At 33.9% G+C, this 16,344-nt stretch overlaps 1 protein-coding gene across 3 annotated transcripts in view; it reads right to left on the bottom strand.

Annotated features, from left to right (window-relative positions):
* LOC132906132 (uncharacterized) overlaps positions 1-16,344 on the bottom strand; it is a 78,551-nt gene that overhangs the window by 8,852 nt on the left and 53,355 nt on the right. For all 3 annotated transcript variants that reach the window (XM_060958022.1, XM_060958005.1, XM_060958011.1), the window contains 3 exons: positions 11,789-12,016; positions 10,425-10,676; positions 3,298-3,428 (listed from right to left, as the gene is read on the bottom strand). In XM_060958022.1, coding sequence (XP_060814005.1) covers positions 3,298-3,428; positions 10,425-10,676; positions 11,789-12,016 — 611 coding nt within the window. The remainder of the gene's footprint in view (positions 1-3,297; positions 3,429-10,424; positions 10,677-11,788; positions 12,017-16,344) is intronic.

The raw sequence follows: 16,344 nt of genomic DNA, 5'->3' as shown, positions 1-16,344 counted from the left end.
AGCATAATTACCACACCAGTATCCTATCGTAATAGCATCCTATTAAGGTGTTTTGGAGATTCCAACTTCCTAAATTGAAAGTTCGTAGGATCCGATGAAACTTGTTGAATGGGAATGGTATCACGCAAAAGTGGTTTGAATGTTATTGCCGAGTTTAGTGAAGTTTGTACAGCAGGAAATTGAAATGTGACGAGTATTGTTTTAAATGTACAGTAGTCGCATGTGTGTTTCTCCATACGAAAAGCAAATATTTTTCAATATCTTAATATTTTTCATCGTAAAATAAAGGCAATTCTTATATATTGTACAGTAATTTATTTAGTTTGGTAGATAATTGAAATAACTTTTCATTAAATAAATAGAAAATAAATCCAGAAAGCCCCATATACAAATAATCACTAAAATAGATAAAAAATTACTAACATAAATCAATTTTGTACATCAATGCAAAATACAGAATGTCAATAAAATATTTTCAGAATAAACTCAGAATTTTTTAAATACTTTTACCTCTTCCCCATGAAGATATGAAATTTACATCAAAATTGAAAATAGAAACGTATGTATATCGTCTTTTTTAAAAAATTTTTAAAAATTTCATTTCAAATAAACTCCAAATAAATCATTATTTATTTGAATAAACATTGTTATTTTTTATCTATCTTCTTTAAGATTAATTCATGATATCCTAGTCTAGGAAATATAAATAAAACATTTCTAACTTACCTTCATAAGAGCGGTATATTCCTAACAACAAATTGTTCAACATTTTTCTGGATCCCGTTGTACGTAAAATGTACATACATATATTCAAATGTTTCTTTGGCAAAGTTTACTTTTAAAACTCCTGGTAATATTTAAAATTACTAGAAATTTTAAACAATCTTAAATATAAAGACTATAGAAGAAGAAGCTACATCTACTTTTTTGATTTTTAAATTTAATCCTGGAGCTAAATGTGTGTTGTTTCGTCTTCTTCATAATTTTAAAAATATTGCTTCTTGCAATATTAAGATATTGTTTTATCTTAACAGCTATACTGTATTACTTTGCCTTTTGTAAAACTCCATCAACTATGAGTATCTTTAGACTTAATAGACCAGTTATTTTATATTAAAATATTCCTCTTTAGTCATAAAGTGACATTAAAATAACAGATAAAAAACAACAGAAATATATTTATGTGCTTACATATTCAATAACTTCTTTCACAGTACTTTCACAGAAAAATATTTAATTCTCTAAAAAGGATAAAGGTACACTACGTGCTGTCATTTGCTTTCATTTCAACTACGGTTTAATTCAATTGGATCTGCCTTGAAGCACGTCAAGAGGTTTAGAATGCACGTAAAAGGGTAAAGAGCAGCCAGTATTTATAAGGCAGCGTCATATTCTCCGTACAATGTAGCCGTGAGACATAGCTTACCATCACGAACTAGTTTGTAAACAAAATTGTTACACGATATTTGCATGGAAACACAGGTCGTTCTCCGTGCAAACTTCGCACGGTTTAAATCCTCGACAAACTTTCTGCAGTTTGCACGAGTAATTTGAACTGATACACCGGACCGAATCGACATCGACCACAACGACCATGATTTTGTGTAACACCATAATGAAAATTGAGATTCGTTCGACAAATATCTCGTTTGCGCTATGATCTATTCATTTCCAATTTCTCTAAATCTTTTTTTCGCGTTTTATTTCATGCAAATTTCTGTAAATATATTTTTGCAAACTTCGTCTGCTTTCAATTCAATAATAATATCATTCAAAATCATTTACTAAAAATGCATTATATGCATCTTAACAAGTTTCTGTTCTTTACAATTTGCTGTAATATTTATTCTTTTTGTCCCGTTGAATCTCTTTTATCATTATTTAAGCAAATGAAAATGTATTTTTCCACGGTTAATACTTACTATGACCTATTTGAAATTAAAACACGCAGAATTAGAAATTTAAATACTACGTATTCAATTTTCCAGTAGTAGACAGTGTATACGAATAAACAATTCATTAAACAGTACAACTAATTTATGTGATGTAACATTAATTTACATACAAGATTAAATAACTAAAATATCGATATGAATTATTCAAAGAGAACAATGGATAAGAAAAGACAAACGTACGATATTCTTCTTTTAATGAAATTTCCTTAGAAATTCCTGTATGTCGGCGGAAGTACAGAAACGGTGCTTTCTATAGCAAGAAACCCTTCGCCGTAATTTCGCTGGAGAAGAGTATTTCAGAACCGAGATTTCTGTTTGCACGCCCGACTCGTTGGCCTTACTTTTTTCTAATGTTTCTTCTTTCCTCTTGAATTGTCTTTCTTATGTAAATTTTCCCTCCAAATGATATTACGAAATTAAGATAACCCGTACTTTGTAGACGGTGTGACTTAAACCTGAATTATACCAATACGATATCAACGTTGTGAAAGGAAAATGAAAATGGGCTAAAAAAAGAGATGAATTGCACTGAAATTTATGATAACATAAAAGAAAGAAAGATTATCAAAATCATTTACAGTAACTTTCTACATTTATAAAATTGTCTATTTGCCTCCCTTCTTTTTCTCTTTTTACCCTGTGCAGTAGTAAATTCAAAATTAATTTATATTTAATTATAATTTACAATTATTAAACAAAAGCATTTCTAATGAGCACATTTATTCGAAATTAATGCCGATCGTCGAAAGGTTTCAGGAACTATGGAATTTTTATAACGTATCGTGTATAGAGACAGATATATACAAAATTAATAAATGCCGCATGGAATCGTCACATAGATCGAGATTCATGCGATTGCCTAACACGGGAAACCTTTTACGCCATTACAAAGTAAATTGGGACGAAATAAATGATATCAGAAATCGATAAATAAAACGTTATTAATATACGATCTAGTCTTGCATCATATAAACTGCATCTCGGAACTTCAAATTATCCAAGATTTTTTACATCTTCGCATGTAGCTGTGAAAGTAAAAGAAAATAAACATCTATTTATCGCTATCAATTATAAAACGTACAAATTAATCTTCCATTCTTCATCGGTGATCAAATGAGAAAACGGGAAAAGAAATAAATTACTGTACAAGTGTTGCGTGTTATGGGCATTACGCTTCTCCATCAATAGACTCGCATAATCAGTGTATAAAGTCCAAAGTCTATAGAGAACTCATAGTTTCCTCTCCAACAGGCGTTGGTCGTTAAGAACGTGACACACATTCGACAATCGCAATATAATCGAACTTCGTTAAGAAATTAAGTGCTTTATAATTAATACTGACCTCGTTGCTCCTAATCCGGGTCACCTTCACATTGTCCGTAAAAATTGGTTCGGTCCACGTGATTGCCGTCCCATTTCTTCCAGTGACCTCTATGTCGTTCGGACAGTCCTTAACTTTTGGCGCTTCACCACCTGAAATACGATAAAATCCAATCAAAGGACCTTTTCTTCGTTCAGAGACAGAAAACTCGGTTGAAGTGAGTTATAAAACGGAAAGGAATAGTGGGATACGGGCGCGGACGACGTGAATTTTCGAAATGTTAAAGTTCAAATCCTTACGCTTCCCTCTATGATTGTTGAAAATATACAGTGGCTCACAAAAGCCTTATAAACCTCCTATGCGTACAAGGTGGCCCGTAATTCATGATACAAATAGAATCAGAGAAATTTTATGATTCAAAGTAAAATAAAAATCAAGAACAACAAAACTGCGTTGAAGACTTCGTTTTTTTGTTCATGTTACACAACATGGAGATATTGTTCATTTTTAATATCGTGGATATTACAAAAAATGTTCAATGATGGTGGTGTAGTTTGAGCATTAAATTAATTTACATCTACTATTAGGTTAGTAGATCTCACGACAGTTTAAATTAAGTTATTTAATTTCAAATATACTTCATTTTCATTCGAATTTTGTATTTTGCTTGATTAGATCGTACAACATTCATTGAATAAACAATACAAAGAAATACGAACGAGTTGTTTAAAAAGTCGAAAAGGAAACAAAAGAAAAAATCGATCTTAGTTAAAGTTGCGCAGTTTGAAAGCAAATAATCACTTCGTTACATATCTTAAATGGCAGCACTTACAAGTAACGCAAAGTTCAATTACGAAACTTCATCTTGTTTCAATTAAGCGAGAGCATTTACCGAACGTTTAACAGAATAACAGTCTTTAACGATTATTATAGGGTACATTAGTATTACGTGAGGAGTTCTCCAATGTCGACAAGTTAATATTCTGAATATTCCTTTCGTTCTTCCCTCCATTCCTCCCTTTTCTACCTGACGCCATTTGCCAAAATTTCCATCAAAATTGCAATTTTTCATCAGTAGACTGCGGTTCTAAACTATAAAACTATTTTCTATAGTTAGAAAAATATAAAAACACGTGCAAGTTATAAGCAAATTTCGAAAATAACTTATTCGATACAAACCAGTTGGGATGAAAAGAAGCTTATAAATAAATTTCTCGAATCGTAAACAGTTAATAACTGTGTACCAAACAAAACACAGCTGCACTTCATTAGTATAGCGTGGAAGCTGTCCAGAACTATTATGGCGTTGTGCGAGCAACGAATTGCTCCGTGTTGGTAGCAACTTCTACAGTTTTAAAATCGATACTTGTTACAAGGACTTCATTAATAATCTCTACGGCCATCTCATAGCGATTACATTATTAAAATTTTCACCAAATGAATTACTACAAATATCTGTTTAGAGTGAATCGCCATGCTTTAAAGTTTCATCTTTATCAACGCTGAACATGCATCCCGCTTCTGACCAATAAATCACGGGCTATGATTAAAAACTCTTTCCATGGTCGAGAGAGAAACTGACTCCTCGACGAGTGGAAACTTCATCCGGTCGCGTTTAATTAATTCTGGTAAATTAGTTTCCGTGGAGGGTGCTGCGTCGGGATCGTTGTGCGTTACTTTGCGGAAAGTTTGCGTATTTCATTGACGAAACGATCGGTTACGAACGTCGCATATGGAAGTTCGATAGTTGTATGGAAAAGAAGCTGATAATGCATGCAAGTATTGTGCACGGTAATAGAATTTTGTGAAGTTAGTAAAATGTGAAGAAAATTTGGAACCCGTGAAGTGAATTTGGAGGAGAACCCGAGAGAGAATATCAGACACGTAAAGTGAATTTGAAAGAGGACGATAGGTGTGTGAATGGTGAATACTTGGTATAGAATGTTAAAAATTTGAAAGAAGAATGTTTGGGACCATATGGAGAGGATATGTTATTGTGGCTACAAAAAGTATTTGAACATACCCTTATTTACCAATAAAGCATTTTGTTATTAGATACTATATTTTATTTTCATAATATCATAGTTATATGAAAATACTACTAGGTAATACGAAAATGAAATTATACCGTTGCGTTTGATGGTTATATATAGGAGAAACAACAGTATACGAACACGGAATACGAAACATTTGGCACATTACATTTCACGTACAATTTGCATCAAACTGAAGCGGGTTGTTGCACGTTGAAAAGGAATAAGCACATTTGTGGAAAGATCGCTTGTAGCATTAACGCGTAAACGCGCGTTTAATTGCTTTAGAAAGGGAATCGTCGATGTACGCGGGTATCTACGTTCCCATACGCCGAATTAATCTTGGGCTGTACGATGGATAATGTTGAATGAGAATTAGCTGTGCAGTTGCAGAGAGATTTCATTTGTGGATTTCTACGGATTTTCCTAAATAAGAGCTTATAATTCTTGATTAGTAGCCGACCACTGACTTTCCTACAGTGACTTTGTAAGGGCCTGCAAAATGGTCGCATAATACACTGACTTTTATCCGGAAGGCATTCGCCTATTCAAATGTTTTTGTAAGGGTTGAAACACTCTTTTAGTGATATTATCATGACGACACAAAGGATAATTCACGCAACTGGAAACTCTTTTTTGCCTAAAATTAGAATAAAATGTTAGGACAAAAAAATTCTAGAAAGACAAGAATGATTCAACGAGGAGTACAATTTTACAGCCATATTTTCTCCACAAGTGCAATGATGTAAACTAGTGTATTTTTACAAATACAACAAACATACAAAGTAGGTAAAATAATTTCTTATCTAGACTCCATTTTTTAATTATAAATACCCGCAGCGTGTTAAAGCTACTGTCACGAAAACGATAAATACAACTTTAGAATACAGTTAAGCGAATACGTCTAATGCAAATATGTGTAATATAGTATGTGTACGGAATGTAACCGCGATATTATGGCAATAATTTCAATTTTACTAAACCGAATTAATTTAACCTGAATAAAAACAACTAGCTGCAAATGGATACATACGATTCCAAATAATAGTTTAAATAGAGAAAACAATTAAATTGATAATGGACCACGCCTTGGTTACTTGGAAATGATATTAATTTTGAATTAATAAGGCTTGATCAAATTACATTCGCTCGCATGCACTGAATTACATTTGAAGCTTGCTAATGCGAACACAAAGAAGCAAAGGATGATCTTCCTCTTAGCGTATAGCTTTAAACATATCTTTTAGATTATCGTGAGTAATGTGGGTTACAGATTAAGCGGTAGTTAAATCCTACTTTTATTTTAAACGCAAACAATCTCATATTTAATTACTAACGTTGCGAGGTAGATTCCTTTGACATAAAAACATTTTTATCTCAACAAAGGGAAGGAAAAAGTTTAATGAAGAGTAAAATCGTAGCCAGTTTTTCTTTGTTTAATATATATTGAGCGTGGCTTTTATTATTTTTAATGTTTCAAAACTGTTAGCTGCGATTCAACAATTGCGTTTTATTAATTATGTACGCATTGTGAACGAAAAACACAACAATGACGAAATACGATTCTGATTTAACTTCCATTATTTCTTCGAATGGCTTCGTTCTAGATGTATTCAACAATGGTTTGAAAAAAGTTCAAAAGGAAAGAATTAAATAATAATCCCAGTATATTGTACTTATTATATTGTACTTGTACAATATTCTCTTTCCAAACCATAAACAATTTTAAAAGCATAGAGTATAAGGCATTAAGTATCAAGAGATGAAAGAAAATATGCTTATATAATATAATTTGAATGTGGCATAAAATATAAGTTATTTTATTTGTCATTAATCATTATTATATGTCATATTACATTGTGGTAAACAATTTTTAGGGAGAATTTTATTAATCATTTTTAAATATACGAACTGGATTTCATTATAAAATTATTCAAAACTTGCATTAAATATCATGTAACTTCTGTGTACATTTTCAATTTTGTTCTAAATTTTACCAATGTAATTAATGATTTGTATTTTCAAAAGTTTCTTTCTTGAACGAATGTATGATGACAAGTAGACTCTAAAAGGTCAAACGAAATTCGACATGTAAAAACATGTAGGACAAAAGAAACTTAGTAAGACTAAAAGATCACAAGAACACTAAAGCCAAGCCTACATGTCCACCAAAATATCCACCCATTTATTCCTCCTACGCAAATCATGCAATCTGAACGTTCCACCCCCTAAACCTTAACCCATTCAAATCACCCTCCTAATTATTCCAATCAACATAACTCGCCTGGCAACACCCCAATTTGTTGCCCCATTTCTTCGATCGTTCGCCGTGGTAGATCGTTACACCGACGAGATACTGTTCGATACTTCGTCGAACGCGTTAAATCCAAAGCTCGACATCGAATAAAAAAATAACAACTGGCGTAAGAGAACAGCGAGTAATTTCCTTCGTCTAGGGATTCAGCGGTTTCCGGCAAGAATCAGTCGAGCATTCACTCGGGGATTCATCGAATAATCTAATTCGTTGGGGCAACGAGCAACGATCCGTAGATTATACAGCATTGTGGCGAACCCTATTCCGGAAACGCATTTAATTAAACCGTCGCGGAGCTCGGATTCCAGCAGACGAAGGAAGAACACTTATTTGAGTGGTAAATGGAAAATTTCTGTCTCGACCTCTGTCTCAGTGGCGTCTTATTGTTAACAACGCGTAGTGTCATTTTAATGATCTATCGAGTGAAAATTATAAAGTATTCTGCTAAATGTTGATAACTACAGTGACTCACAAAGCTATTTGAATACTTATAAATATTTTTTTTTGTTTAATATATAATGTGCGTTACATAAAATATTTTGAAATTTTATTAACACTATGATCCGAGACTCGATTTTCATGATTATATTACAAAATGTAAAGAAAGGTTAAAAATGTATATATGTATATACACATGAGCCATTTAATGTAAAAGTGGTGTAAATCAAAGAAGGTTCTTACTTATTCTGCTATCCACCGAGAAACTAATAAAGAAAACAGAGTGAAGGTTACGCTTTCGTGATGTGGTGTTGAACCAAATAGGCAAAAAATTGACACATCATTTTTACCATTTTTACATTAAATGGCTTATATATAGATGTACAGAAATTACAAGATATATACTTTTAAAATAAGCACTTGTCTACATAATGTACTAATTTTTTTATTAGGTTATTTTACATGCTTTTGTATATGTTCTGAAACTTAGATGTGCAAAACATTCGTAAATTCTTATGCAAGATGTCAAAGTGTTAAAAAGCAAATTTGTATAATCCAAGCATGTAAAAAATTTCTGTCTATATTTCACAAGAATACGCATTTTCATTTATAATTAAATTACCTAATTTTGCTAATTATCTAATATTTATGTTTAATTTAATTTTATTTTATTAATAGTCTTTGTCACGATGAGTATAGAATACCACACAAAATTATATACTTTAAAATTTAATAACCTAATCACTATAGTCATCCATAACTCAACGATAGTATTTGAAGATTAAATAAATGCATAAAAAACTGCAATCCAACAATAAATATTTATAATTTAGATCTAGGCTGTGAGTATTGTAATTTGTCTTACGGAATTACAAAAATGTCAGGATGTGGAGCGTCAGGACGCCACGCTGGAATGTCAACGACAATGTCCAGTACTTTCGAGTGTCTTTTAATGGAAGAACACAACGTTCTCGTGCGTTTCAGACGACTGTGTTAATAGCCACTGCCATGGCAGAAGCTTTTAAAACAAGCGACACGCTCGACACGAAAACGTGTAATGACGCATTAAGTCACGAGAAAATGCGGCTGAACGGTTATTTCGCGTAATAGGTTTTTCGTCAGAAATACATTCCTTTCTTTCCTTCATTTAGAACATCATTTCTCCTTACCAAATGGATTCGAGGCAAGAGATGGAAGATTTAAAGTTTGAGGTTCACCCATATCTGAGATCGTCATTTCTGAGTTTACCCTCGCGGGACAAGTTTCGTTTAATTTAGTTCCTTTTCCTTCGGTTTCTTTTTATTCGATACACGGTGAAAGTGAATGATAGGTTAATTAAACGGAAATGAAAAAGACAGTTATTTGAAAGTTCTGGGCAGAACTTTAAAAGTAATCGAATTTGTAAAGAAATTTAATTGCAACATGAAATCGATGATGATAATGTGAGAAGTTTTTTAAAAGTCTAATTTCGTGTATAGACGATTTTTAATAAATGGTATTTAAATATGGAAGCTAAAACGTATTGATATAGAATGTTTGTAATGTATAATATATATAAATGTGGGATACTGTAGAAGAGGATTTTTACAATTCTCCGGTTCAAATAAAAAAGCTTATGTAGAGATACGTACCGTTGCCTATGTGTAATACAATACATCAAATCTTACGACTGATGTATTGTATGGAACAATTACTTTAGTGTGCAGAATACTCTGTAGTACCCATTTGATTAATCAAATGTAAATATATTACGCGTAAATTAATTCCGTGTCTTAAGATTTGTAATAATTATTTCAAAAGTCATAGTAATAAATGTTTTATTAATGGTAGATGTCAGTATGTTTTATAGTAACTAATTTAACTTAAACATTTTCCTGACTTTCGTTGGAAAGGTGGTTAAGTTAATGTAGAATAATACAATAGTATTTAAAACGATAATGAAGATAAAAAAATATATTCGTAAAAATTTTCAAACACGTATTTTGAAAGAAAATATGCATCGTTTGAAATCGACTCGATTAAAAAAATACGAATACTTTTGTAACTCCTCGTACTCGCAATCAGTAAACATTGTATTAACACTTAAAGAAACGGAAAGCATAATTAACGTTCCAAACATAGAACCGCTAAATAACTAATGTTTGCAACCAGAACGGTACGTCGTCGAAGACTATCTGCATGTTGTCAGAAACAGTTCCTTAACCCCGGAAAATTAATCGTTCCTGATTCCATTCACCGATAACGCGGACTACGAGCAGATCTACCCTCGTTGATTAATAGCTCAGTTTGATAATCAATAACGATTATCATCGCAAAGTTTACATGTCACGCATTGATTTCATGCACGTGTATTAATTAATCACCTTTGACAATGATGCGTAACACGCAGCTGGCCTGTTTCTTCGATACCGGGTGTCTCGCAAAAAACGTGATCTCGTGCATGCCGGGGGTTAGATTCGCCTCTAGCCTGGTCCCCCAAGAAGGTTTCGACCTAACATATCGGAACCAATCGAGATCCGTCGACGGCTGATCGAAAGTCACAAAGGCCTCGTCTCGTCCGGGCGGTAGTTCCGCGATCACGTCTTTTGGACATTCTAAGCGAGGTTTGCTGTATCCTGCAACACGAAGTAGTTGCAAATCAGAGTAGAGAAAAGGATAATTGCAATTTCACTTATAATACTTGTAATTAACTACTGTAATATTTATAATTATTCGTGATACGAATACGTAATACGAATACACGTAATATGCAAAAATATGTAAAATATCCAGAGTATACCCGTTATAATATTCAGTACGTAAAGTATTTGTCTACTAAGTCTACCTTATCTACTTATAATTGCAGTTCAGCTTTAGCTGTTGAGATATACACAAAGGCATCTTTTAGTGTTTAGATTGGATTTATATATGTAAATATTAGGTTTTGGTAGGATAATAAATGAAAAACAGATAACTTGCAAGAAATGTTATAGCAATTTTCTAAACGAGACTTGCAGTATCCTGCAAGCAAAATTAATTGGATATTAGAGCATCAAAAAAGAAAATAATTGTATAGAAAATAATAACAAAGATAATAGTAAATAGAAAAAAATAACAAAATAATTACACACCTCTTTCTTTTGAGTAATTTGAGGAACGATTGAAATTATTAAATTAAAATTTGTTATAATCTTATTACGTTGTCAAGATTTACTTAAAATACATTTAAAAATTCGTTTATATATTCATATTTCAAGGGACTAATTTCATTAAAATTATTACTAAGAACATTTTCTTATACTTGTGGGCATTAACTTGTACATTAGTACATCTTTCGCGTCTGTAGCTAACTTAATTAGAATCTGAGTTAGCACATACAATAGAAAGACTTGGACTGTGATAATCTCATGCAAAAAACATTAAGAACGTATGAAGATCCAAGTGTTTAATACTGCGTTGTTATTTAAATTGTTAATACTCATATATATTATTTATTAATTACTAATAAAATCAGTTTCATATAGTGAAGTAAATTTAGCTAATGGAATTAGACTTCTAATTGATATTCATCATCAAAACGGTATTTAACCATAGTGGTGTTCAGTAATATTAGTTAAAGAATACACAAAATTATGTGAAATTTAACAAATTAGTTTCTGCGTACTATCCTATACATGAAGAATTACATTATCTTTATGTATCTAAGAACAGAGTAAAAAGAAACAATTGGATTAATATTTTTACTCACTGACGCACTCGCCGTGTTTCGGCCCATCCCATGAACCATCCGATCGACAAGTCAATTCGTATTCTCCATGAAGCTGATACCCATGGGGACACTTCAAGAAACATTTGGTACCTGGCCGATTGGCTACTCTTCGTCTACCTCTCCATGGCTTTGGCGTTGCCAAACGTGAACACATTAAATATCCTCGGCCCTCGGGATTCAATGGAGGACAGGACACGTTATTTATATCTGAAAGAGACATTAAAATAAACCGATATAAAAAATATAAATTTCTATTATTTGATTGTACGAATTGAAATACTTTTTCCCAGTTCCTTCCAAGTTTCCATTATTTAAATATGTATATATATAAATCATGTTATGTTAGCACAACCTCTGTCGTGATTAACTCTTTGAAGACTGCATTTATGAATTTCTGAAAAATGGCCGGTGAATTGCATAATCCAAACGGTATTCCAAGAAATTCATATTGACCTGCGGGAACTACAAATGCCATATATTTCCTGCTACTTTCCCCGATGAGAACGCAAAAGAATCTGTTCTTAAGTCTAATGTATTGAATATTTTCGAGCCTTGCAATAAATCTAATTGGTCCTTGAGCAAGGGCAGTGGATATCTATCTTGCACTATCTTCCTAGTCTATAGTTGTCTATAATCAACACAAATTCTAGTTGAACCATTTTTCTGTCTGATCAACACACGATCCAGCTTGCATAGTCAGACTGGGACTGGCATATCATCCCGTCTTCCAACCACGTTTTGATTTGATTATCGACTTCGATCTTATCTCAAGGAGATAGCCTTCGCGGTCTTTCATAAACGGGGAGATCGTCTTGCAATATTAAGTTCATCTCAACTTCTACCTCGCACGTTTTCTGCGGCCTATAACTTTGAATCAGATTTTCTATAGTTTGCCTGTGTGGGATATTCGTAACGTGTGATAAATCTACCTCGTGTGCCTTTACTTCTATTTTAAATATCTCCGGAAGTCTATTATAATCTTTGCTCTCTATTTTATGAATAGTGATGTCTCTTTCCTTTATGTTTACTTCGACGGTATTCAGAAAGTCTGTGCCGATGATCAGCGAATGTTGCATCAAGGTATCCGAAACTACATGTACGATCATAACGTACGACTCATCATCTATTATAACATTCGTCGAAAATTCTCCGAGTGTGCAATTACTCTCGGCAATCTCCGATCTTAACATCTCTACAACGCTCCGTCTGTAACGACTGCGACGTACTGCACGCATCCTTAGGGAACTTACTCAGGTTGTTTCATTTCGATGCGATGTGTCCGTACTCCTGACATTTGAAATATCTAGCACCTTTCGTTGCTTTTCGTTGGACAGTTCGCACTTAGATGAGTTTTGTCTCCGCATAGAAAACACCGTCGTACCAGCTCCTGCGTAGTTTCGCTGCGACTCGTCCTCTTGGATTTTTCTTCGACTCGCTTGCTTTTCGTCTTCGCGTTTTCCTTCGTTACGGGGCGAACTTCTCTTTTAATTCTCGAATATCCTTGGCGCCATACAGTATTATTTTGTTGGTCTCCTCGTCACAAATTCCGTTGATGATATATTTTATCACGGTTGAACTTTCCATACTCGCTTGCTTAGCTATGTCGAACATTTTGTAGACATACTCCTGGTATGTCACGGTTTCCTTTTTAATTCGACGCAACAGCTCCTTGTGCGTAGTTTCGTAGTCGATGAACAACTTTTCCGAACCGCGTAAAAGTCTCTTCGCGTATATTATTCGCAGCAGGTCAGTCCACCTACAAAGGTCACATATTTCCTCAAATTCTAGCAATCAGCTTTGCACATTGACGTTATTATCGCCACTAAATGTGCTCATGGACTCTTCCACGTCCCTGAATGTTAGGACGTGTGCGCTCCTACTGTCGATTCTAACGCGTGTTTCGAACACATCACACTCTCTTTGTCTTCTTCGTCTTCCTCTTCGTCTTCTTCGTCCTCACCGTGCTCAATTTCCAAGGCAATGAAAGCTCTTAGACGATCTTGCAGTTCTTTCTTCTTACCAATTATTTTTAATCTTCATTTCTTGAGTTCACCTTTCAACTTCGCAACTTTCATTGTTCCGATTCGGGTCAGCTTATCGTTAACAACGCACCTTTCTTCAACATCGACGATGGTATTATCCGCGTATAATCCTTCGGTCATGGATAATGATTCAACTCAATTTCAACTCAATTTCACAATTACTACACGAATAGTTCTGTTAAATAGTTCGTTTTCTGTTTTGTTCAATCCTGGTCCGAGCCTCCAGAATTATAGCGACTTATTTATTTGATATATTTATTTACAATGATGAAACAGGAAACTATGATTACTTAACTAAAGAACTATTTCTTAATGTAGTAATATAATACAACTAAAACAACTAAATTGATACAACTAAACAACTTTTAAATGATACTTCACAACTCAAAACTCGTAACTAATAATTCACAACAATCGATAACCAAAAACTCGCAACTCATGACTTACTCCAATTGATTAATTTTCTCCACCAAAACATCCTTTTATACCAGTTTTAGTGCTCCGACCACGTACACGTGTTGATGACCCAAAATGGTCAAGTACATCTTTCTTCAACTATCTATTCCCCTATAGGGCCACAAGCATATTGCTGGGCCACATGGCCCATTGGGATTTCTCATCCTTTCCGGCACTTTCATCTTTCTCTGCACTGTAATTCATCTGTAGTTCCTCCTAAATGGTTTTTCCACCATACTACGTATATGTCCACCACTGTAAGTTAGTATTGAGCCTGTCTTCACCATTCGAAAGTTAAATATTAAATACCAATTCCATTAATAAACGAAACACTGTAGACATTCTGTTAGCTGATTCACTTTCCATTCTCCGGAGAACGATTTTCAAAGCCGTGCATCGATCATCGATATGATACCGCGAATCCCTTAATCCGCTTACAATTAGCTGGATTTTCGCTGACGCGTAGTTGCTGGAAGGCAAGAGAGTTTCTGTCAGCGTTAATCGGTTGCCTTGGAGGCAAGAACGGAACCGAGGCGTCGATACGCGTCGAGCGCAATCTCAACCCTACGACAACGCCAACCAAGCATTATCGTCCATAGCAGATGTTCGCTCCTATTATTCTCCACGTCTGCATAATATATGAATCGTGGATGTTAATGACGACACGTATCGATACTGCATTTGCGAGAATCAGTTCCGTGACGGTTCTGCATGGCGCCACGGTGTATCGACGTTGTTCCAACGCTGGACGGCTTTCGATAGAATGCTCCAGGATTTCGTTGTGTGTGTGTGTATATATATATATGTGGAAGCGAACACCGTGGAAATCGGGTCACTTGACGGGGAATCTTGCAGATTTGCAATACTGCATCCTCGATCGAATAAGCGACTCGAGTATCGACTAACCCATTAATGGCCAACGCTGCGTTAACGCAGCATTTCAATTGCAATCTCTTCTCAGTGAACACATTATTAACTGTGTTGTTGTTGGGAACAATAACTTTAGTCGAATTGAATCTTTTTAATTAATCTGCATATTGGAGGATATATTGAAAAATTTATTTCAATTATAATTTTTTAAATTTAAGAATATACATTGTCCTATACATATTAAGATATCTACTCGTTACAATTATTACAAAATTCTAACAAGTTTTACCTTATCTAGTTTTTTATATTATAAAACATGTGATACGAGTGAATTAACAGATTTATAGTAAAACATGTAAAAAATAAAATCAATAAAAGGCATTGAAGTTAACATCATGATGTGTTTAAATCGGAATTCCAAATGGAATATACAATTCTTCCAGTTTCAATAAACATCTGATACGGTGGCACGTTTCCTTCTCGCACCCAACAAATTCTTTTAGAACTCCGTAAGGTAGAGCAGAACAAACTCCTTGTTAAATTTCCAAGTGTCGTACATACTAGATTTCGCGACTCGAATAACCAAACACATTCTTTATCGATAATTTAATGAAATTCGGCAGTTATCGGTTCGTCGCGAAATGTATACCGTCACGGCATAACTGTGCAAACAATCTCAATCTGGGTCACTTGATTTCATATTCCCCGAGAAACTTGTAAAACGTTAGCGTGCACCCAAGGCGATGCAAATTTCACGCTGAAACTTCTTGTGTCTTTCTTATTGCCCGATAAGTTTATGCAAACGAGAGAGTAAACTGGCAGCAACAAAAATTTGACCAATACGCTGAACGAAATCGGAATAATACTTAGAAAGTTCTAGTCTCAATTCCGTAAGGATACGACGATACGGATGTATTTCGAAAAAGCTGCCAATGTCTCCGTTTCACATTTTCTACGTTGTACATTTTTCCATATAATATCATATAATAATATATATTCGATCATTAGTTTATTCACACGTGATAGATTTATTTTATTCCATTATTATCTTAGTTCTATTATTCGTGTATGCAATGCATAATCGTGCACAATAGTGCATAATAATTGTTCGTTTCACATTACCCTGGGAAAGGGTTAACGAATGGGATCATTGTTCCTAGAGGATTT

The sequence above is a fragment of the Bombus pascuorum genome, chromosome 1 (assembly GCF_905332965.1).
Source record: "Bombus pascuorum chromosome 1, iyBomPasc1.1, whole genome shotgun sequence".
Lineage (NCBI taxonomy): Eukaryota > Metazoa > Arthropoda > Insecta > Hymenoptera > Apidae > Bombus > Bombus pascuorum.
The sequence above is the reverse complement of the archived record's forward strand: the minus strand, read 5'-3'. Positions and strand labels throughout refer to the sequence as shown.